This window comes from Scyliorhinus torazame, chromosome 16 (assembly GCF_047496885.1).
Source record: "Scyliorhinus torazame isolate Kashiwa2021f chromosome 16, sScyTor2.1, whole genome shotgun sequence".
Lineage (NCBI taxonomy): Eukaryota > Metazoa > Chordata > Chondrichthyes > Carcharhiniformes > Scyliorhinidae > Scyliorhinus > Scyliorhinus torazame.
Window position 1 is genome coordinate 34,684,516 of NC_092722.1, and position 25,008 is coordinate 34,709,523.

At 45.7% G+C, this 25,008-nt stretch overlaps 1 protein-coding gene across 3 annotated transcripts in view; it reads right to left on the reverse strand.

The window, feature by feature from the left end:
* c1qtnf12 (C1q and TNF related 12) overlaps positions 1–25,008 on the reverse strand; it is a 91,126-nt gene that overhangs the window by 24,545 nt on the left and 41,573 nt on the right. For 2 of the 3 annotated variants that reach the window (XM_072478238.1, XM_072478236.1), the window contains 5 exons: positions 23,786–23,902; positions 22,054–22,156; positions 15,126–15,307; positions 8,538–8,646; positions 4,031–4,121 (listed from right to left, as the gene is read on the reverse strand). In XM_072478238.1, the coding sequence (XP_072334339.1) occupies positions 4,031–4,121; positions 8,538–8,646; positions 15,126–15,307; positions 22,054–22,156; positions 23,786–23,902 (602 nt within the window). The remainder of the gene's footprint in view (positions 1–4,030; positions 4,122–8,537; positions 8,647–15,125; positions 15,308–22,053; positions 22,157–23,785; positions 23,903–25,008) is intronic. The other variant, XM_072478237.1, reaches the window with a different exon arrangement.

A 25,008-nucleotide genomic window follows, 5' to 3' on the forward strand; every position in this document is an offset into this window, starting at 1 on the left:
CTTGATGATGATCGCCGCAGGGCTTTCCTCTGAGGTGGTCTCTTGGGCGGCAGGGGTTGGGGGGTAAACACCAGATGGCCCGGCCTCATCAGATGCAGATCCTGCAAGACAATGGACATGTGGTCAGTGAGAGGGAAGGATCATTTTGTCTGACATGAACAACTCATTTGAGACAGGTCATCTGGGTGAAGAAGCAGCGGATCCTCACCTCTCTGGCACAGGCCAACCTCGCTGTCGTGACTGCTCTCTCTTTGGGCAACTTTCCGGGGCCCGTTCCTCATGGGGTGAGGACTCAAATCTCTGGGACTCCTCCCCCTATCTTGACCCTTTCACATTTATTATGGACTATCTTTTCCTGCGAGGGCAAAGAGAGGGAACTGTGAGCCACACAATTGATGGGTTAGTGGGGTCTATAGCAGGTGGCATGCATGGGCACCGCACTTGGACATGAAGGAGTTGTGCCGGTGGGTACCAAGGGGGTTCGGAGGAACAAGCTTGAAGATCGGATGTGGGGAGTGTGTGAGGTGTCAGCCAGTGGATTGTGGGGAGGTTTGGGAATTTGAAGGGTGACTGTTGCTAACTTTTGCCTTAGTTTAATTGCTCTGTTTTATCACCTTTGCTCTTGAGTCGCCAGGTATCTTTATGATCCCGCCACGTGGTTCAAGTCCGAGTAATGATCAATAATCCAATACACTGTTTAGTAAGATTTAAATCAAAGCACATTTATTATACACAGTAATCACTACTCATGTACAAATTCTACGTCTAAGCTACTTCTACAGCTAACAGGGCAATACTTAATTTGGAACTGGCCCACCAGGTCAGGGAAACAAATGGCCTTTCGTTTGGGTTCTGAGCCTGCGGGATTCGAAGTTGGTACAGACTGATAGCTGGAAGCGCCTATCTCGTAGCGAGCATTGAAGTAAGGCTTACAGTTTTGAGCGGCTGTTGAAGAGTGAAGAGAGCTGGAAGTGGTTGAAGAGAGCTGGAAGAGAGAGCGCCTTGAACTTGGGGCTCAATTCTTATAGTCCCCAGGGTCTTCCTGATTTTGGGGAGGACCCTGTACCTGGTCCCAAGTGATTGGACTTTGTCCCAATCACTTGGTTCGATTTTCTGCAATGCTGGAGCCGTTCCCTGATCGATGGGCGGTCTTGAGGTGGTCGTTCACTTCCTTTTGTGTTGGTTTCTGCTGGCGCCGAAGAGTCTGGTTTTGCTTTGTGTGACTAAATGTTGCTCATTGTTCCCGAGGATTGCTCATTAGTATGCAGATGGCTGTTGTTTTGTTATGCTGATGGTTGCTGGCATCGATCTTGTCTGGCCTTTCCAGAGGTAAATACACAGTCAACCTGCAGCTGCTCGTTTTTGTCCTGTTGGCTGACTTTCCCATCAGCCTTTGCCGTTCGCCATTTTAAATCGGGAGTTGGCTATTTTAAGTGGCTACATGACAGGTGGAAATGATGCCGGGAGAGAGATGGTAACTTACCCTTGCAGCTCGGTGAAGGTCATTGGTCTTCTTCCGACATTGGACAGCGGTCATCCTTGTCATGCTGCCCACACTGACAGCCGCTGTCACTGCTTCCCAGGCGGCATTGCTGATCCTGCTGCTTGTCCTCCGAACCCCTTAGGTGTCCCGCTTCTCATCCACTGCACTGAGAAGCCTTGAGAGGTCAGCATCACCAAAGCGAGGAGCGAGGTGCTGCCATTTTGTGTTGACTGGGAGTGAGTATGAGGGCGTGTTTAACAGCAGCTCCCCCTTGTTAATGGCGAGCAGTTGATGCGCGAGTCGGGTGAATCGAGGGAGCCAGTAATGTCGAGAATCCCGTGAGGGCTCATTTTTGGTACTAAGCGCTGTTGAATAAGGGCCTCGATCTCGCCAACATGAGCATCATTAAACTCCCCGACAAATGTGCTCAAAATCGGACTTAATATTGATCCACTGAATCATGCCTGAAGTGTTCCCATCGGGACTGATTAGCGTGCGATTCGTTGAGGTGCTGTTCGGTAATCGGGTCAGGACATGCAAATGTGCCAGCACTCTGCTGGTGCGAACTGAGAACAATTCCTGGCCTAGTGACAATTGTAACCAGTGGGGTCGGAGTTAGCATCAACGACCCTGACAGTTGAAGCAGTTTTTAAACGCTCACTGCAGCCACAAAGATGGCTCAGAGAAGACCTGCCCTCCCAAGTTCGGGAGTCCGAAGTGGATCCACAGCTCCAGGCCAGTGAGGAGAGGAGGGACCTGGGAGAATGTGGCGGAAGCAGTCAATGTTACCAGCCTCACCAGGAGGAGAGAGCTGGTGATTCTGTGGGGTGGGGGTTACTGGTTAGGCCTCTGCCGAGAGGATCACAGAACCAGGCAGGGTTCCAAAGGCCACAGTGCAAGTGTCGCCTGGTTGGGGTGAGCTCTGCTAATCCCCTGCTTCCTCTACAGTTTTTCTGAGTGTATCAAAACCTGGTGGACCCATGATTGAGCTTGGCCGTGCGCGTCCTCTTGATGATACAGCTGGGGTATGAGGGTGTCCAGAGGGGTGGCCTGGGTGTGCTCCCAGATGATCAGAAGCTCTGTGAACATTTATAGGACACCGAGCACTCAGCAGTGTGAGCAGCCAGGAGCCTGTAAGTAGCACCAAAGGGGGGAATTTAAATCCCGTACTGCAGCAATGGCGGTCTGAGCCAGTCCACCCTGATCCCGTTGGGGACACGACTTGTCACTAAGGCATTCCCCGCTACTGGCCCTGCTTGGGCAGCCATCCCCCGACAAGCCCGACAGCTTTTGAGGGGGCGGGGTGAAGTGTCCAAGCTGCTAATGATATTAAAATCCATGCAATCCATCGCATCCATTGGGCAATCTTTCATATCGCGCCTTGACCAACTGGCTTTCTGGAATAGAACAACCTCAGTCCATTACAGTCATTTGGTCGGTCCTTAGCATGGGTCCGCCAGTATGGGGCACGAACATCGATATCACTGCCAGCGAGGGACCAGAGCATGATGTCGGGATCGGTGCCGGGCGGAAAATGGATTATTTCCATTTTGCACCCAATCACAATTCTCACTTTCGGCATCGCGAAGCGGCGAATCCGGGCCTAGAAGGTCTGACAAAGGAAGAAAATCTATGTATTCAAACCAGACGCTAATCCCTCAAGAAGTTAAATTAGCATGTCAACCACTGCTTTAAAAATGCAGACAAAAGAATTTGCATATTAACTAACAAATCGCCAGAGTCAATGGGACTTCAGTGGGAAAAGAGAACTTCCCCATTTCAGCTTTTCCATCCTTATGTTAATTGTACATTAATTGTATGCATTAAATTAAATTCACTTGAGCTTGTAGAAATAGACACAGACTGAAACTGCAGTTAAGTTTGGAGGTTTATGCTTGCAGTCTGTAAATCTGCAAATGAACATAAATGTGTGTAAAGATGGAACACAAGAACATAAAACAGTAGCAGAAGTAGATCATACTGTCCTTCATACCTGTCCCGCCATTCAGTACGATCAAAGTTCATCGTCAGCACCCCCTTCCCCTGCCCCACCCGAGACCAAAGGTCTGCCCATCAGCCCTAAATATCTTCAACGATGGAGCATCCACAGCCCTGTGGGGTAGCGAATTCCAAAGATTCACATCCCTTTTGAGTGAAGAAATTTCTCCTCAACTCAGTTCTAAATGATCAGCCTCTTGCCACCTCTGTGCCCCCCACCCCCACCAATGTTCCAGATTCCCCAGCCACGGGCAACACCCTCTCAGGGTCAAGCCCCTTCGGAATCCTCAATGAGATCACCTTTTATTCTTCTAAACTCCAGAGAGTATAGACCCAATTTACTCCACCTCAGATCATAGGGCAATCCTGCAGTTCTCTCCTTCACCAAACTGGCTTTCGGGAATAGAACAACTTCAGCCCTTTTTATAACTCTCACATTTCAGCGGTTTCATTCATTTGGTCGGTCTGTACAGGTATCTTGCCAAGAGTGAAGACGACACCCAAGCGTAAGATCGGCGGAGTAAATTCAAAGTTACTCAGAGTGCTTACATATTCCGTTGGCAGAGGGACTCGATGCAAATGAGCACTCGCACATTATCCCTCGGACGAAGTGGTCCTTTGCTCTTCATTTCACTGTGATCTGGGGCGGAGAGAATGAGAGGTCGGATGATAAAAGATTGTTTCGAATTAGATACGCTATGCTACTGTTCCAAATAAGAAAATATCGTGATTTCTGTTTCTTTTAATGTAAATGGAACAATCAACCTGGTAGCTCATTTTGAAAAACATATTTATTGCTCTTTTTCCATTTGCAAGCAAGACTTCACAATGTAAACAACATCCCTCGCTTGATCTAAACTCATGGTGGGAGACATTATGAGTCTACTGCAATTATCTTTCATTAACATTGTCTACCAGATTCTATGACACTGTCTGCATCGTGTAGACTTGCAGTCTGCTCCAAGATCTCTATCAATGTTGCTGAATGTAAGGGGATAATGAAAGCAGTGTGGGGGGAGGGACTCGCCCTCTGATTTTCTCTTTCCTTGAAGGAATTTGCCTCGTCTTTGCCTGGTACCTGTTCTCTCCACAGCCAGACCCCGGCAGGAACTGGCCCGTGCGTCACAAATCTATTCCCCTTGCCCAGAAAGAAATACCACTCCACTCCCACTCTCTCAAATATCGCTCCCGTTCACACTTATCTTTTTCTACACTGTCTGCCGCCCTGGTTGCCCATTCCACATCTGTGTAAGGCAGTTAAATCTAAAATGGTTTCACACCTTCCCTCTCCCGAGGCTTCCGCTGCAGGTCGTCGCCGTGCGCTTGCGCAGCCACGGACCCGGCCATTCTCCGCCCGTTTTTCCGCGCGGGAGCTTTACCCTCACCGGTCCCAGAATCGCTGAGGGTTCAGCGCCGATTTTCGAGTCGTAAAATGCCACAGTTCCTACACCGGCGTCGGTACTTAGCCGCAGAAACGGAGAATCCAGCCCAAAGTGTACGAATTCCTGGTTAAAAGCTTTAAATTGTCCGTCTATTTCCCTTCATATGATGCAATTTAACATTTGTATATTCCTCCCAACCAAGTGGGCTGGCCAACCAGGCAGGCCCCTTGTCAGACGGTTACAACTCCTTTCGCAACCACCTTTTTATTCTGCAGTTTTGCCAATTTTTTAATTCAATGGAGAGGCTTGCCACATCTTTTTTCCCCTTCTAGACTAATCGTTTGTGTAACATGGCATAAAAATCCTTGCTGAAATATTAGAAGCACAGAATTAGTTGCCAATAACTTCCAATAAATAGGAATTCCAATAAATGGTTAGGCAAGATCTCAAATTTTTCTGGATGTTTCCTAACCTTCCTGTGCCAGATTACTTCAACTCCTCATATCGTAAATCCCCCTAATTGAGGAATCCTAACTCATTTGAGAGTGTCTCTCCTTGCCTCCCGATCTAGCTACGTTTTCAATTACAGCCAGGCAAATGAACAGGATGTAATGTTTGGTAATTAACGTAATGAACTGCCTTACTCTCCATCAGCTTTTGCAAGTTGTCGTGAAGCATGTCAATGGATTTGGGTTTCAAAATATTAAACAACTTCACAATTTCAAGCATCTCAAACTAATCACCCTTTTAGACAGCCACTGAGCTGATCGTTTAACGTGGGAGAAACAGTTCAAAGGATTTTGAATCAGGCAACAGGCTGATTTTCTTCATCAGTCAGCAGCCAACAGAGATCCAGGGCTTTGTAAGATGTCTATTGTTGTGCTTTTGCATGTAGGAAATGAACAATAGTTTCAAAGATTAAGGTTATGTTGGGGGATCAGCCATGATCTCATTGAATGGTGGAGCAGACCCGATGGGCCGAATGGCCTACTTAGAACATAGAGTTCCTACAGTGCAGAGGGAAGCCATTTGGCCCACAGTCTGCACCGACCATCTGAAAGAGAGGCCTACCTAGGCCCAAACTCCGCCCTATCCCCGTAACCCCACCTTGCCTGCACATCTTTGGACTCCAGCTCCTATGTCTTTTGGTCTAAGTGCAGGAGAGGTATCTTTGATAAGACAGTTAAAGGTTCACTTTACCTTTGTGGGAGTTGTAATGTTGATTTAAGGACGAATGGTAATGAGGCAGGTCCAAGAAGGCGAGCCAGCAACAAAACCGAGATGTAACATGTGGCCAATGTTTGGTTGCTATTTTATTGAGCATCCACACATAGAACTCACACTGGCCTGGTGTCTCATCTTCCTTTACAAATGGTTTTGCTGCTTGTTGCATAAGGCTGTTAGTCTTCTACGCTCAGTGAATGAGGCATTTTAATGCCAGCCCACACCCTTTTCCAATATGGCTCGGTTAAAAACAGGCAAAGGAAAAACACAACAAACCTCCTGACAGCTGGGTGAGCTGATTCACCTGGCTCAGTCCTCAATCACCCAGAATTGTCCCTGGTCACAAATCGCAAGACATCCCCAACCTCAATCACACAACCACTCCTCAACTGAAATAAAAGAGAAATCTCAAAGACAAACCCTCATCCTCCTTCTATTCCCACATCTTCATATCACACTTGCTTTCCCCGTTCCTCTACTTTCTTAGCTGGCACCACAATGTTGCCTGTTTACCAACTCTGTTATCTTGACAACAGGGACACCTACGTCAGACTGTTGTTCATAGACTACAGCTCCGCCTTCAGCACCTTTATCCCAACAAGACTAATAACCAAACTCTGCAACCTCGGACTTGACCCCTCCCTGTGCAGCTGAATCCTTGACTTCCTCAACAACAGACCGCAATCTGTCACGATAGGTAACAACACCTCCTCCACAATAGTCCTCAACACCGGGGCCCTGCAAGGATGTGTGCTCAGTCCTCTACTGTACTCCGTTTACGCACACGACTGTGTGGCAAGATTCAACTCCAATTCAATCTATAAGTTTGCAGATGATACGACTGTGGTGGGTCCTATCTCAAACAACAACGAATCAGACTACAGAAGGGAGATAGATCACTTGGTTGCATGGTGTACCAAAAACAACCTCTCTCTAAATGTTGGAAAGACCAGGGAACTGATCATCGACTTCAGGAAGCATAGCAACACCCCCCCCCCCCCCCCCCCCCACTCCCCCCCCAAAATCAATGGCTCCGAAGTAGAGATGGTCGATAGATTTAAGTTGCTGGGGGTCACCATCACCAACAGTCTGCCCTGGTCCACTCACGTTGATGCAACAGTCAAGAAAGCCCAAGGTCTCTACTTCCTACGGAAGCTAAAGAAATTCATCATGTCTGCATCGACTCTGACAAACTTCTACAGATGTGCCATAGAGAACATCTCATCCGGCTGCATCACAGCCCGGTATGGCAACTGCTCGGCCCAAGATCGCAAGAAACTGCAGAGTGTGGTGAACTCGGCCCAACACATCACACAAGCTTGCCACCCTCACATTTATTCTGGATACACCTCCCGCTGCCTCAGAAAGGCAGACAGCATTATCAGAGACCCCTCACACCCAGGCTTTGCCCTCTTCCAGACCCTTCCATCAGGCAGAAGATCCAGACATAGGAACAGCTTCTTCCCCACAGCTACCAGACTCCTCAACGACTCTCCCTCGGACTGATCTGTTCCCAGTAAGAACACTATGCACGACGCCCTATGCTGCTCTTGTTTGGCCCTTGTTCCGCACTGTAACCAATCACTATTGATTGATGCACCATTTGTCAATGTACTCTGTCGATTATTCTTTTGTCTACTATGTACGTACTGTGTACGTTCCCTTGGCTGCAGAAAAATACTTTTCACTGTACTTCGGTACATGTGACAATAAATATCAATCAATCAATCAATCAATCAAAACCAACTGCCTATACGAAGTGCCTCATAAGCCTGCTTCAGTTGCTGTTTTCCCCCAGCTCAGCAGCACCCATACATTCCCACCGCTAACGTTCAGCATAATCAAGAGCCTCATTGTCCCAGTGGCTCCGGAGTAGAGATCCTTCAATGAGCTTGTGGAACCATTAAAAAATGGTGTCCCGATCTCCGAGGCCCTAGAAACATGACGACTGCAAGAAAGATATTAGAGGAGCCGGCCTTGGACCTGAAAAGGGCCATAGAACTGTCACGCCCCTGTGAGAATGTGACAATAACCATACTGTCCAGTGTTGAATCATATTTGTCTTAAGCTCCACTTTGATAACATCACGTCTCCAGTCAATAAAGAATCTACTTGCTTATATGCAGCATCTGTCTTCAGAATTTCCTGAATCATTTCACAAGGCAATAGATTACTCCTGAAACATAGCAACTGTTGTTCTAATTCTATTTACCATTCCTGCACTGTCGCTGGGTCAAACTCTTAGCGCTCCTTCCCTAACACACCACAGCGACTGCGGCGGTTCAGGAAGGCAGCTCCTCACCACTTTCTCAAGGGCAATTAGGGATGGACAATAAATTCTGGCCTAGCCAACGAAGCCCTCATCCCTTGAACGAATAAAAAATAAATGATTGTTTCCCCGTTAAACAAGCATCTATTAGAAAATTATTGAGTCCTGAGTCGGCACTTACCAATGTGTACGTTGGCAGAAAACTGGTAGATGCCTGTAATTGGTGCTGTAAATCGCCCAGTTGACAGATTCATTCCAGCTCCTCTGAGGAATGCACCTTTTGCAGGTGGCTATAGAAAAACAAAATATGTTTTCGTAAGGACATTAAATGAAACCAATGCAAACAATTATTATCTATAAATCACTGTCGGCACTACTAAATAGCAACAAATATGTTGGCACCATCTTGTGCCTGGCATTTTAAGGAGACATCAACAGGTTTATTGGAAAATAGGCTAGTGGCTCTATTGTGACAGGCAAAAGAATGTCATAAGAAATTGTTAATTGGCTTAGAATTTATTGCTGGCAAAATTTAGAAACTTTGCCGCACTTTGGTTGATATTTGCAGTTAAGCGCAGACACATTTTTCATCCATCTGTAACCTCATTAAACTATAAAATGTTTTTTTATCATGCCTGCACATTTAATACTGTCTTGATTTCAGATAAGCCCAAAATAAATTATCTTAAAATAAAAAAACAACTGTGATTTAAGAGCAGGACCAAAAGAATCCTAGCTGAGTCCTGTTTACTGTCTGCTGGGGATAAAAGACTTATAATATTGTTCATGACCTTCGTAACCGTGGGGATGACGGGGACCAGAAGATTGGGTCACAAGCCGTCATAACCATGGTTAAAACATTTTCCCTCCCCAAGCATCATTCATTACCGGTCAGCTTACAGCTTAAAATTGTACCATTTAGTTTATAAACCTTCTGTTTCTCCAGGTTCCCTCCACTCAGGTATGCTCTTACCTTAAGACATTTAGACGGTAAACTACCTTCTTTTTAAAATTAATCAGAGAGAGAGTCAAGAGCTGGAAAGTCACTATTTCTGAACATATATTCCTGGTAAACGCGAGGATCGCCCCGATCTCTCGCCCCCTCAGCCACCCCACCGCCACCTCAGGATCTCAACCCCCCCCAACCTACCTCTTAGGGGGTTCTCGAGCCCCCCTCACCCCACCTCTTAAGCGCAGGGTACACCCTGGCAGTGCCCCAACCAGCTCGGCAGTGCCACACAGGTGCCGTCACGCCTGGTCCACCCTGGCAGTGCCCCAACCAGCTCGGCAGTGCCACACAGGTGCCGTCACGCCTGATCCACCCTGGCAGTGCCCCAACCAGCTCGGCAGTGCCACACAGGTGCCGTCACGCCTGGTGCACCCTGGCAATGCCCCAACCAGCTCAGCAGTGCCACACAGGTGCCGTCACGCCTGGTCCACATTTGTGTGGACCAGCGCTAAACAGCGCCACGGCAAGGTCTCCCAGACCCGGCCGTTTGTTCCTGGGTCACTAATTGGGCGCAGACAAATTTAATAATACGTTAATCCAGATCACGACATATCACGAGGTCTCGTTAGATCTTGCAAAGTCTTCCAAACATCACAGAATCTACACAGGCCTCTCCCAAGATTTAACAGCCACGTCACCGAGTCAGGCGCGGCGAGTCCATTCTATCGCCCCCAATATCCGAAAGTAATCAATTGCGAACATTTGTCTGCTTGCAAATGTAGAAACCTCATCAACTGTGAACAGCAACCATTCACCGGACATCACTGAAGTTAAACCCTCGTGGATCAGTGATCGGCTCGCTCCAACGTGTGTTCACAGCAAGTGCTTGGCCTGTTAAGCACCCACTAATAAAATGTTGTTGGAAATTAACTAGTAACAGATTTCAGGAGGACACATGGCAGGTGAAATTGTGTGCAGAGATGTGAGAAGTGATACAGTTTGGGAGAAAGGTAAAGAGGCAATATAAACTAAATGGTACAATTTTAAAAGAGGTAGAAGAACAGAGAGAGGCAGGAGTTCACACACATCAACCTCTGACAGCGGCAGAACAATAATAAGAATGTTAGAAAAGCATGCAGGATTCTTGCCTTTACAGGGGCATGGAGTGCAAAAGTAACAAAGCTAAGATAAACCATTACAAATCCCCGATGAGGCCTCATCTAGAGTACTGTGCCCGAGTGTAGGACCTTTAAAGGAAATCATGATTTTGGAGAGAGTGCAGAAGAGATTTAGCAGAATGGTAGCAGGAGCGAGGAACCCCAGTTATGTGAAGCAACTATAGAAGTTGGGATTGGTCCCCCGAGAGCGCTGAGCAGGTTAAGGGGAGAGTTGATAGAGGTGTTCAAAATTCGGAGGTGCGACAAATTATTTCCATTGGCAGGTGAGTTATTAGCCGGAGGGCACAGATTCAATATAATTGACAAGAAAACATATCCATCAGTAAAATGAAATCATTTTTGAAAAATATATAAATTTAGTGTACCCAATTCATTTTTTTTTCTAAATAAGGGGCAATTTAGCGTGGTCAATCCACCTACCTTGAACATCTTTAGGTTGTGGGGGCGAAACCCACGCAAACACGGGGAGAATGCGCAAACTCCACACGGACAGTGACCCAGAGCCGGGATTGAACCTGGGACCTCGGCGCCGTGAGGCAACAGGGCTAACCCACTGCGCCACCGTGCTGCCCCAAAATGAAATCATTTTATGCAGCAAATTTTTTAATGATCTGAATGCACTGCCTGAAAAGACAGTGGAAGCTGAATTAAGTTTTAAATTGAGGAAGAGGTTGTTAGAGTGAAATTTTATCTTGTTGCCTTGACCCCGACTACTCCCACCCAATGGGCTCTCCGTTTGTGCGTTATACTGAATTCAATTGAATTTTAACACAATATTGTTGAACTTTATTGCATTCCACTCTTTCCTTTCATACTCGCTTCTCCTATTTCCTAAAACCCAGGATCCCACTCCTACAAATGCGTGTACCTGAACTCCTAAATGTCTGTACACACAACTCTTTTTCCCATTTTGTGTATCCATCCTCTGCCTATTCTTGCAAACATTCCATCTCATGTTTTTATGCATAACATTTCTCTACCTGCTGCAATCAGTAGCCGATCCATGACCTTCTGGAGGGATTTACAATCCTTCATACAATTTACCACTTTTGCAATCATTTTGCAAACATTGCTGTTATGCTCTCATACCCAAGTCCAGATCAGTTAACTAAAATAAAAGCCAAATGCTGCAGATGCTGAAAATCTGAAATAAAAACTTAAGTGCTGGTTAAACTCAGCTGACCCGGCACACTTGGGGAGAGCAGACCCGACAGCACCTGGGGAGAGCAGGCCCGACAGCACCTGGGGAGAGCAGGCCCGACAGCACCTGGGGAGAGCAGGCCCGACAGCACCTGGGGAGAGCAGGCCCGACTGCACCTGGGGAGAGCAGGCCCGACAGCACCTGGGGAGAGCAGGCCCGACAGCACCTGGGGAGAGCAGGCCCGACAGCACCTGGGGAGAGCAGGCCCGACAGCACCTGGGGAGAGCAGGCCCGACAGCACCTGGGGAGAGCAGGCCCGACAGCACCTGGGGAGAGCAGGCCCGACAGCACCTGGGGAGAGCAGGCCCGACAGCACCTGGGGAGAGCAGGCCCGACAGCACCTGGGGAGAGCAGGCCCGACAGCACCTGGGGAGAGCAGGCCCGACAGCACCTGGGGAGAGCAGGCCCGACAGCACCTGGGGAGAGCAGGCCCGACAGCACCTGGGGAGAGCAGGCCCGACAGCACCTGGGGAGAGCAGGCCCGACTGCACCTGGGGAGAGCAGGCCCGACAGCACCTGGGGAGAGCAGGCCCGACAGCACCTGGGGAGAGCAGGCCCGACAGCACCTGGGGAGAGGAGGCCCGACTGCACCTGGGGAGAGCAGGCCCGAAAGCACCTGGGGAGAGCAGACCCGACAACAGTTGGGATAGAGTAGCAGAGTTAGCGTCTTGAGTCCGTATATCCCTTCTGCTATTAACAACTATTTTGTTTATCCAATTTCTTATCCACATTCTATTTCATACTCTGCCTTTGTTTTATTGAATAGCTCCTGGACAGCACCTTATGAATCGCTTTTGAATATTCACATCCATGCCATCCTCTTCACTTCCTAGTAACCTCTTGGATTGCCACCCTTACCAATCCAATGGTTTACCGGTGCTCGCTGCATCTTTACTTTGCATCTTTACTTTGCTCTAAGTTAGTCCAGAAGATTGTGGTAGTCTGTGTAGAGGTATTGTTTTTTTGTTGCCACCGTGGGAAGGTTTGTTTTATTGGATGCATATATTGACAGGTGGGCTGTTGTTTGGGGTGGTGGGAGGATGAGATCGTTGGTATTGTTAAGGGGATTGATTTTGTATTTGTTACCGTTTACTGTTTGTGGGTGGGGTGTAAACTTTGAAGGAAAATGTGAAAATGGAGAATAAAAACATTTTTTTTAAAAACAAAAAACTAATGGATACTCCCTTACTGACACCATGCAAACTCTGGACTTCATTATCTCCTCGCCTTGGGACAGGCTGGGGGAACCGGATAAATAGGGATTTCAGTTCAGCACAGATACCTCGAGTCTGCTCTCCTGCAGATTGGCGGATATGCTGATCAAGCAACAGTAGCGCAACGGGAGTACTACTCAATAAGGACAACACATCTGACCCTCAACCAAGCCTGCCCTGATGCCAGAAGACCAACTTGTTTCCCTGACAACAGCCTGAAATAGATATGGAATCATTGAATATAAAGGAACAAAAATCCTTCAACAAGTCTGCCTTATTGGCCCAATTCTAAAAATATACAAGGCAAATAAGGTTTATGGAAATCATTATTGGCCAGTGAAAGTATGCCGCTGGTAAATGTGTTTATTCTTGTTTGGTCAAGCTTGCAGTCTCATTCTAAGCATCCAATTGGAGTGTGGGAAGAAAATTACACACTACTTGACAAAAACCATATTACATTACATGTGTAGGGCATCAGAATGGTATAATTTTCTAGGCAACGTAATTGCTTTGACACATTTCTGTACTATTTACCAGCTGCTAGAGAGCAGCATGTCAACTCCTGGGGACAATAGAAGGCAGGTTTATACCAGACTTCCAGCAGATCTCATTACCTTGACCAACACGGTGTAATTATCTTGACTTGCCTTTCACAATGAAGTGCAACACAATCGAGTGGAGCCCAGTTATTATCATACCTTTTTTCATAATCCTCTCATTAATAACTTCAAAACATTAAAGCGTTTAAACTCTCTTCGCATCCTTAGAATGCACCCTGATTTAGAACACAAAAGGTTCCTCTTTAATGTGACGACTTCGCCAAGCGACAACAAGCTAGCCACACTACAAAACTGATTACACCAAGAGAGCCAAATCTTTTCCCATGTAACGATGTGAAGGTCCTGTCATTAACTTCATTCATTGCCATGGGAGTAGCTCAAACAATTCCCTTAATCCCTTAATTTCAGCACACCTCTATAAATTCAGCAGAAATTCCACAAGCCTCTCAATACCCCACGTTATCTCTATAGTAAATCCCTCTACTTGAAATTCTGTTTCAACTCTTTCCCAAGTGTTTTCACAAAGCAAGCCAAGGTCAGGTGGTTGGCAAATTCCAAATGGATAAAACTTGTATATCAATTTGCTTTATATTCATTCCAGATTTCTAAAAGCTTATCGGGGTAGATCTTGATTTGTTCGATGGTGGAAAATTGGGCCAACAGTGTCGATTGTTTAACATCTCTCTCCATTTTTATTTTTACTGAGTGTAAAACTGCTCCAATGAGCCAGGCGGTAATTGCATTGGCAGGGATTTTTGCCGACATCGATGCCAGGCGATAACTGGGCATTGGAGCCGCCGCCAGTAATGGCGGCTTTTTCCACCATATAATGCAGAACATACAATAAAAATAACTTGCAATCACGGACTCCATGATGCATCGCTGGTGGGCGGCCTACGAGTTGCCCGCTCCCTCCCGCATCACATCAGACACGCGATGATCCGGGCACTATTTGTAAAGATCGCCCCAACGCACAGGGAGCAAATGAGGAAAGTCTTCATCCAGTTGCGGCCCTCCCTGGCAGCCCCCAGGCATTAAGCTGGCAACCCTTGGCACTACCCGCTCTCTCCTAAGTGCTGAATTCACCTCCGAGTTCCCGTGGGAGTGTTGCTTGCCAGGTACACATCTTCTGCCATGATGCCGCCGTGGATGGATGTATTGACGTGGGGGGGGGGATGATGATTCCGGCGAATGGGCCAGATAATTACAGGATCAGTTATTCTAATGAGATCCCTCCACTGGCTGAGGGAGGAGACAATCACTCCCTGTTGTGACATCGACGTGAAACGCGGCTTCCGCCTTCCCGTGGTATTTTCTGCTCTCGTCACCGAACCCGACCAACACAAACTGGAGCGAAATACCCCAGCCATTGTCTCTGTTGCCTAGTAACACCACAAGTGCCCCATTGGGGAATAAACGACAAAACAGAACGTCAATCTAATCAGGCCCAAACAACCAAAATTCAACTGCTTGGCAAAGTTCAATTCACTAACATATCTTTGCAGATCGGTGCTGTTTGGTTTACGTGATAAGATTTCTGTTCTTTCCTAAATTTAAGTACTCTTATCTTAATATTTATTGGTCCATGGTATATAATTTGCACTTTTTTGCTATTTAGCCCTTTAATTCCAGGAGATATCTGAATAAAGGGCTTTAGACTTTCTTACCGTCTGGAAGTTCTGAAGTTCTAAGAGAGTCTTTTTGTCCACAATAACAATCCCCTTCAGTTTGCAGTGAAAAGCTTCCTCTACTCTTTTGTACGGACGGGTGTTCTCGAATGGGAAAGATGAAGGTGGACTCAAACTTGCATGGACATCTGTCGTCAAGGCTGCCCGCCTCTCTGCTGCTTCTGAGAAAGGCAAGCAAAATCACTGAACAATGAAAGTCCGACAAGATTACCTCAAAAGAACAGGATGGAGTTGTGGCTAAAGCATTGTGTGAGCTTTTCTGCTTGTTCCATTATTGCATCTGGAAAGATATGGGCTTGAATTTTCATGCAGATAGATAAGCAAACGATGGCAAATGCACAAATCTGGAAATCCCGCCCACAAACCTGGCACATGCCATTTTCGTGGTGTGCGCATGGTGGAGGTGGGGAGAGAGAGAAAATGGGAATTGGTTTTAAATTGCACATCTGTAGTTCGTGGGCAGGATAGCTGTCAAGAGAGATGTCAAGGCATTGAGAACTCCTGCCCTTTAAATATTTGAAAATACTCTCTGCATTGTTAAAAAAAACAATGCATGCCATTTCACTCTGTTTGTTGACATAAGCCTGAGACTTCCTGTTAAGCAATTAGTGCTGCATGATTGATTTAATAACCTACCATTAGCATGGTGGAGTGCCTGTCAGTTCACAGTTGATTGACAACTCCAAGTGCTTATAACATTTTTGAAAAGTGGGACTATGAATACAGATGTTTGTTTTTACAAGGAATTTAAGGAAGTTAAATATAGTGAATGAGTTTTCATCAAAGACATAAATTGTGAATTCACCAACACACACATTTAAAAACTTTATTTAATCTCAACGTGGGACTTAAGGCCTTCCCATAGTGGATACTGGGTGAGTCGGCATGGTAGTTGTAAGGGAAAGGGTGGCATTAGGGATAGAAAGGACCATGAGGAAAGGTAGAGGGGCATAGGTTAACCTGGAGTGTATGAGGGGCCATGGGGGTTAGTTCTGGTGGGCATGAATTGGCATGGTTGGTGATGGGGCACAGGTGGGGGGATGAGTGCATTTTTTTTGTTTCATTAATTTTTTTGACAAAGTGCTGGAGCACTGAGGTCAGCCTTTCGTCCAGCCCGCCTCTGAACCTGGCAGCTTCTTTCTGGGGTGGCCCGCCATGACTCCCGTTTTCACCCAGCCCCCGCATCCCCTGTTCGAAAATCCGAACTTTGGGGGAACCTTTACTGCGTCAGGGCTTTCAGAGCTGGGGAATATCCATGCTTGTGGTGTTACCATCTTAGATACTGTGGTCACAAAGAAGAGTAAGGACATCTAGCAATGCAATGAGTCAATTGCAAATATACATGACTGGCATGGGCAAGTCATAAAATGGCAGGATTGGATCTTGTACCTCTGGGATCATGCTGGCTGGCATTTTGCTAATGGGTTACATTGCTTTCAGTGGAGGATGCCTTCAATCACAGCACAAGCTCTTGAACACACTCCAGAGGTTCTCTATCCTTTATGTCATATGATCCAGGGAAATGATTCAATTTCTGCATCCAAGCAAAACTCTTGCCTCTTATTCCTTTAAAGTGAATTGTCTAAATGGTGTGTAGACTTCGTTTTAGGTGCGACTGACTAATCAATGTACTTTTAGAAGACTTGTGGGTTGCTTTTGCTGCATTTTGTTCAGTGAACTGTTTTTTTCCCCATCCTTCCGTATTCCTGGAGTTGGGTGGGAAGCAATCTGAACAAAATAGAGTGGCCGAGACAATCAATCGGTAATTGTTGGGCGCAGAAGAGAAGAGGGACGTGTACCTGGGACAAGGGAGCACCAACTTTCCTTGTGGATCCCAGAGGAACACGCGAGAACAAAAGAAACAGGAGCGGGAGTAGACCATCGGACCCCTCGAGCCTACTCTACCATTAAATGTGATCATGGTTGCTCTTCTGTCACAATTCCTACTTTCCTGCTCCCCTCCCCCACATATTCCACAATGCCCTGAGAGACAAAAACGATCTGTCTAGCACTAAATATAAATATATTCAACAATGGAGAATCCACAATCCTCTGGCGTATGCAGTTCCAAAGGTTCACAACCGTCTATGAGTGAAGACATTTCTCCTCACCTCAGTCCTAAGTGATCAACCCCCTTATCCTGAGACTGTGTGAGCCTCTCGCTCTACATAGCCCAACCAGGGGAAACAATTTCTCAGTGTCAACCCTGCCAATCCCCATCAGGGTTTTGTATGTTTCAATGAGGTTACCTCTCATGATTTGAAATTCCAGAGAGTATAGGCTCAATTTACTCAGTCTCCCATCACAGGAACTGGTCTGGTGAATCTTTGCTGTATGGTCTCCAATGCAAGTCTATCCTTTCTTAAATATAGAGACCAAAACTGCACACAATGCTCCAGGTGACATCTTTTTAAAAGTCCTTGCACGACTGTAGCGAGACTTCCTTATTCGCAGACTCCGGTCCCCTTGCAATAAAGCCCAACATGCTACTCGCCTTCCTAATTGCTTGCTGTACCTGCCTGTTAACTTTATGCTCCTTGTACGACACACCCAAGTCTCTCTCTGACCACCAATGTTTTTTTTTAAATTAAACACGATCAATCTGCATAACTAGTGAAAATGTATGAAATATAGCTCAAAATTGAATTTGTGAAGCATGTTTTCTATATCATATATGCAGGCATGGTGATGGATCCCCCATCAGAAAATGGCTGGACCATAAAAGGAAGCTTGAATCAAGGTGCAAACTGGTTGCCCTCCATTTTCTAATCTCCCACTGAGACCTACCCATCCCAGATACCCCCTGGCCTAATTGAAATTCCGGGCTGAATGCCTATCTGCCTATCTTTCATTCACAAATCAAATGCCTCCTGAAAATCCACACTAAACAGGTACATCTATTCAATTTGTCAATCACAAACTGCCGTTTACAAATCCTTGCTGATTCTCTCCAATTATCCAATGTTTTGTAAAGCACTCACTCTCCTCATCCTGTATTTATGGACTCCCCCATGGACTCATCCCTTTAGCCCGAAGACCTATTTCTAACTACTTCTTGGAAACATAAATTGTTTTGGCTTCAACTGCTTTCTGTGGTAGCGAATTCCACAGGCTCACCACACTCCGAGTGAAGAAATTTCTCTTCATCTCAGTCCTAAATGGTTTGCCCCGTACCATCAGACTGAGACCCCTGGTTCTGGACTCCCCGCCATCAGGAACATCCTCCCTGCATCTAACCTGTCTAGGCCTGTTAGAATTTCACAGGTTTCCCGGAGATCCCCACCCCCCCTCTCTCTCTCTCTCTCTCCCCCACCTCCACCTTCTTCCAAACTCCAGCGAATATAATTGTAACCGACTCAAGATTCAACCCACTCAAAAACCTTGCCGCATGCCACACAGCAGCGGAACGTGGGTGCAAACCTATCATTTTTGTGGCCAGGTTGTGTTTCTCGTTGTAGGGGTGCCAAGTATGAAGCTTGTGGTTTCCTTTCGGATAATGGGAAGAGTGAGTCACTCCAGCTGAGGGAACATTATTTTCTACTGTGTTCACAACACAATATGCTGTAACTTGTTATTATATAAAGGTTTCCTTCATAACATGAATGGGAAACATCGCGAAGGCTGTTTACCCAATGCACTGATAATACTGCAATTCTGGTTCTGAAGAAGTCATGGTCGACTCAAAACGTTAACTTTCCTTCTCCAGGGCAGCACGGTGGTGCAGTGGGTTAGCCCTGCTGCCTCACGGCGTCGAGGTCCCAGGTTTGATCCTGGCTATGGGTCACTGTCCGTGTGGAGGTTGCACATTCTCCCCATGTTTGTGTGGGTTTCGTCCCCACAACCCAAAAGATGTGCAGGCTCGGTGAATTGGCCACGCTAAAATTGCCCCTTAATTGGAAAAAAAAAATGAATTGGGTGCTCGAAATGTAAAATAAAAAATCTTCTCCACAGATGCTGCCAGACCAGAATATTTCCAGACTTGTTTTTTCTCGCAGCTTATCCGATGTGGGTTAAGGATACAGTTTAGAGGCTTGATATCTGCCGATAGGTTATTGGATCAATGTAACACAATGCTACATGCTATTTAACAACACTGGTCAGAAGGGGCCCAGGACTTACCCCCTGATCCATGTTGTTTGTTAGCTGCAGCGAGGCTGGACGGGTGGTCATTACAATTCACTCGACAAGATTTGGTATTGATCGAGGGATTCAAACCCTTGAAGGGTCTGGACAGAGAGGGTAGGGAGAAACTGCCCAATTGGTGTAGGGGCACCAACCAGAGAACAAAGATGTCTGGTGATTGGCAAAAGAGGCAATGGTGTCACTTGGCAAGACTTTTTTAAGCAGCGAGTGGTTAGGATCTGGAATGCACCGACAGTGTGGCGGAGGCAGGTTCACGAATGCCCTTCAAAGAGAATTGGATCATTATCTGAAGAGGCAACATTTGAAGGACGACAGGAAAAAAGGGTGTGTGGCACTAGGTGAATTGCTCTTGCAGAAGGTCAGCACAGATACAATGGGCCAAATGGCCTCCTTCTGTGCTGTACTCACTCCATCCTATAGGAACATAGCACTTGTACATGCCATGGAGGGAACGCAGATTGGGTCTCCAGACTGATTCCTGGGATGGCCAGTTTGACATATGAGGAGAGATTGGGTCGACTAGGCCTGTATTCACTGGAGTTTGAGGGTGTTCTCATTGAAAGCTATAAAATTCTGACGGGAAGAGAAAATGCTGGAAAATCGCAGCAGGTCTGGCAGCATCTGTAGGGAGAGAAAGGAGCTAACGTTTCGAGTCTGATGACTTTGTCAAAGCTAACAGGCAGAGAAAGTGGGAAATATTTAAAGGTTAAGGAAAGGTGGATAAGATTGGGGGGGGTGTTAAATATATATTAAGAAAGAAAGACATATTTAACCCCCCCCAATCTTATCCACCTTTCCTTAACCTTTCTCCTCTTTGCTTCCCCCTTCCCCTCCCCCCAACATCTACAGTTCATCCTCTGATGTTAGTTTCTCTGCTGTTTGACCTTTCACATCTTTTGTCCTCTCTGGGAACTGCCACTAGCACTCTTTCCCCTTGGTTTCTGCTGCCATTAGCACCCGGTTTCCCTGGGTTTCTGTGGCTATGACTCATCTTTCATTCTCACTCCACAGTATAAATATTTCCAATTTTCTCTGTCTGTTAGCTTTGACAAAGTCATCGGACTTGAAACTTTGCTCCTTTCTCTCCCTACAGACGCTGCCAGACCTGCTGAGATTTTCCAGCATTTTCTCTTTCTTTTCAGATTCCAGCATCCGCAGTAATTTGCTTAAATTCGGACAGGGCTATACAGACTGGATGCAGGGATGTTGTTTCCTCTGGCTGGAGGGTCTAGAACAAGGGGTCACAGTCTCAGGATATGGGGTATCAGGTTTTGGACATCGCTGGCTAGGCTAGTATTTATTACCCATCCCTACTTGCCCTTGAAAAGATGGTGCTGAGCTGCCTTATTGAACCCGGCAGCCTCGGTGCACTGGGTTTTCAATGCAACAAGTCATGGTAACACTTTAAAACCGAGGCATACGGAATGGGTTTTAACCTGGTGGGTGGATAGGGTGGAGATAAAACCGAGGTTACTTGCCCGCTCTGACTTCAAACCTTTTCTGCCACCTTGACATGCTGCTTTTGGCAAGCTGATTAAGCACCCTCTTATAATAGGGGGAAGCCTCCTGAAGTTCAGCAAATTGAGCTCCAATTATTTCAAGAGGGCCTCGAGGACATTTGAATGGAGGTCCACGTGGATGAAGCAGTTAATCAACTGGCGGGAAGGGTGAAGAGGTCATCCAGCGAAGACCAAAAACTTTTGTTTGAGGGGCCAGGAAGAAAACTGTAGCCTCCCGCCCTGTCCCAAACTCTCCCACTTCCATCCAGCTGGGCTCTATCATCAAACCCCCCTCCTCGCCACTGATTTGAGGCTGGCATGTTGCCCACGGCCACCGGATCGCCCGCTGTCGACAGCCACTCCGCGCTGTCCACCCATCAAGGGGAGTGGCCCAGTAGCAGTCAAGTGAGGCTCAGAAGTTAAAATCACGGTGGTCTTGTGCTGCTTCTGATGGACAGGAAGCTAATGTATCAGCCCCATATCTGACTGGGATGCATCAACGAAGACAACGAGCAACTCTGATGGATTGCATTAAAGAATAAGTGACAATTTAATTCACCTTTCCTGATGCAGGCTGTTCAAGGGCACAGATATTTCATAGAATTTCATAGAATTTACAGTGCAGAAGGAGGCCATTCGGCCCATCGAGTCTGCACCGGCTCTTTGAAAGAGCACCCTACCCAAGCCCACACCTCCACCCTATCCCCATAACCCAGTAACCCCACCCAACACTAAGGACAATTTTGGACACTAAGGGCAATTTAGCATAGCCAATCCACCTAACCTGCACATCTTTGGACTGTGGGAGGAAACCGGAGCACCCGGAGGAAACCCACGCACACACGGGGAGAACGTGCAGACCCGGCACAGACAGTGACCCAAGCCGGAATTGAACCTGGGACCCTGGAGCTGTGAAGCAATTGTGCTAACCACCATGCTACCGTGCTGCCCTTATTGTAGAATCACCATGACATTTAAACAAACAGGAAGCTCTTGGACTTCTATCCCTATACAATACCACAATAGTTCTTCAAAGATCACAACCTAATGTGGATTCTTAAACTCCAGGCCAGGTTGTATCTGTCATAACAGGGGGTAGAAATGAGCCCTGGGGACTAACACATAGGCTGCATCCAATAGTCAGTTCCATTGTCTTCATTAGAATTGACCATGGGGCAGGGGGTTATAAAAGGAACTTCTATCCCGACAGCTCTGTTGGCAATCCATGTTACAAGTTACCCATAAGGGACACATTCGCAGCTTACCTCTTATCATATCTTTAAATTCACGGAGCAATATCTCTTGCGTGACCTCAGCTCCGGGGGGGCCAGGTGGTCCTGGGGGTCCGGGCGGGCCAAAGAGGCTCGGCTGAGGAGTAAGAGAAACTTCATTGGACAATAATCCTGGCTCAGTGTGCACAGAACATTCGCAATCAGATCAAAAAGCTAAAAGCAATGTAACTGCAATACTAGTTATGGGGCAAGTTTAACCCAATTTGTCTCGGGGCTGGAAAGCCACAGGATCAGGTAGAAGGCTGGCTTTTCAATATTACCCTCCAGCAACTTCAGTGGAGAGGAATCTCAGGGAGGGTATAAAAATCCAGCATTACACCCCAACACTCCAGTCTCCCCTGAATGGGCAAATTAGGTTTAAACTGTTCCTGAACCAAATTAAAATTATAATCACTTTACATTCATCTTCATGTAATGGAGTTTCTTTTTCACCTCTTTACAGTATTAGGAAACAGTATTATGAATGTATCTATATAAAACGATCGTAAATTCTGAAATTACTTTAAATCTATGTCCCCTGTTTTTTTCTGCTAAGTTAAATAGGTGGTTCCTATTTAATCGATCCAGACGCCGAATAATTTTGTTACCTCAATTAACTCACCCCTCAGCCTCCTCTGTTCCTAAGAAAACAGCCAATCCAATCTTTCCCCAGAGCTCAAGTTTTCCAGTCCTGGCAGCATTCTTGCAAATTTCCTCTGTACCCTCTCAAGTGCAATCACATCTTACCTGTGATGTGACAACCAGAACTCTATGCAATACTCAAGCTGTGATCTAATTAGTGTTGTATTGTTGAAAAGACATACATTGTTGAAGTTTTTTATCTTGCATTCATCAGGACAATTCACAAGAATACCAGATGTAAAGGGAACAACAATTTATTCTTCATTATCAAGTTACAATCAGCATTCTCTTCTCATGAAGTATAGATTGTTGTTCCCTTTCACTTGGTATTCTTGCGATTGTCCTGATGAGTGCAAGATGAAAATCTTCAACGACACATGTCTTTTTCCAACAATACTCAAATTCTGTACTAAAACAATTAGTGTTGTATACCGTTCTAGCATTACTTCCCTGTTTTTATACTCTATGTCCCGACTAGTAACGGAAAGTATGCCATATGCTTTCTTGATCACCTGATTGGCATATCCCATTACCTTCAAGGATTTGTGGATATACACTTCAGTCTAAGTCATTCATATAAACTACAAAAAAACAGGCTCAAAATGAGCCCTATAGAACCCCACTTGCCAGTCACAAAACACCCATCAACCATTACCCTTGGCTTGTGGCCACTAGGTCAATTTTGCATCCAATTTGTCCCACGCCCCTGGATCCTAAGGACTTTTACCTTTGTTGACCAGCCTGCTGAGAGAGACCGTTTCAAATGCCTTATTAACACCCGCGTGGACCCCATCCATTGCACTGCCCTCACCTTTGGGGGATGGGGCGGGTGAAGAAAATCGGCAGGGTTCCCACTCAACAGTGTCAAACCACCCCTGCTGAATTTTGGCGCATATGTCCATGGGCATTGATAAGTTTGGGTTAAGCCATGTTACCGTGCCCACATTCACTGTCATAGCTCATATATGTTTGGTGGGGTACCTGATGCCCATGGAACCATATCCCAGTAAGGATTCGTAGTCTGGGCAAGGGGAGAGATGAAAGAAACAGGTGTAAAGACAAAGAAAAAAAGCATTAAAGATACCAATACTTTCTTCCGGTTGGCCTTGCATTTCTTGTTTTTCTTGACTCCATCTCGCTGTACAAATTTTATCCAGGAGGAATGTGGATCCACTGGACGATGTTCTTGATTTTCTGGGAGCTAGGAATAAACAAACAAATTATGTTTCCTGGCAGTAGGGTAGCCTGGATATGATTGTGCCTGGTCTGCCATTTCCTCAACTGTTACTGTATTGGTATTGGCTAAAATCAGCATCAAGCAATCAAAACAGGAAGCTAGAGGTCATTGCTCCATATATATTAACAGTGCCACCAGATAATTGCTCCATATATATTAACATTGTCACGAGATAATTTCTCCGCATACATTAACATTGTCACTAGATAATTGCTTCATATATAATAACATTGTCACTAGATAATTCTCCATATATATTAACAATGCCACTAGATTATTGCTCTATATATATTAACTTTGCCACTAGATAATTGCTCCATAGTCACTAGATAACTGCTCCACATATATTAACATTGTCACTAGATAATTGCTCCGTATATATTAACATTGTCACTAGATAATTGATCCATATATAATAACATTGTCACTAGATAATTCTCCATACATATTAACAATGCCACTAGATTATTGCTCCACGTATATTAACAATGCCTCTAGCTAATTGCTCCATATATATATTAACATTGCCACTAGATAGATAATTGCTCCATATATATTAACAATATCACTGAATAATTGCTCCATCTATAACATTGCCTCTAGATAATTGCTCCATATATATTAACAATGCCACTAGATAATTGCTCCATATATATTAACAATACCACTGGATAATTGCTCCATATATATTAACAATGCCACTAGATAATTGCTCCATATATATATAAACATTGTCACTAGATAGATAATTGCTCCATTTATATTAACAATACCACTGGATAATTGCTCCATATATATTAACAATGCCACTAGATAATTGCTCCATTTATATTAACAATACCACTGGATAATTGCTCCATATAGACTAACAATGCCACTAGATAATTGCTCCATTTATATTAACAATACCACTGGATAATTGCTCCATATATATTAACAATGCCACTAGATAATTGCTCCATATATATTAACAATGCCACTAGATAATTGCTCCATATATATTAACAATACCACTGGATAATTGTTCCATATATAATAACAATGCCACTAGATAATTGCTCCATTTATAT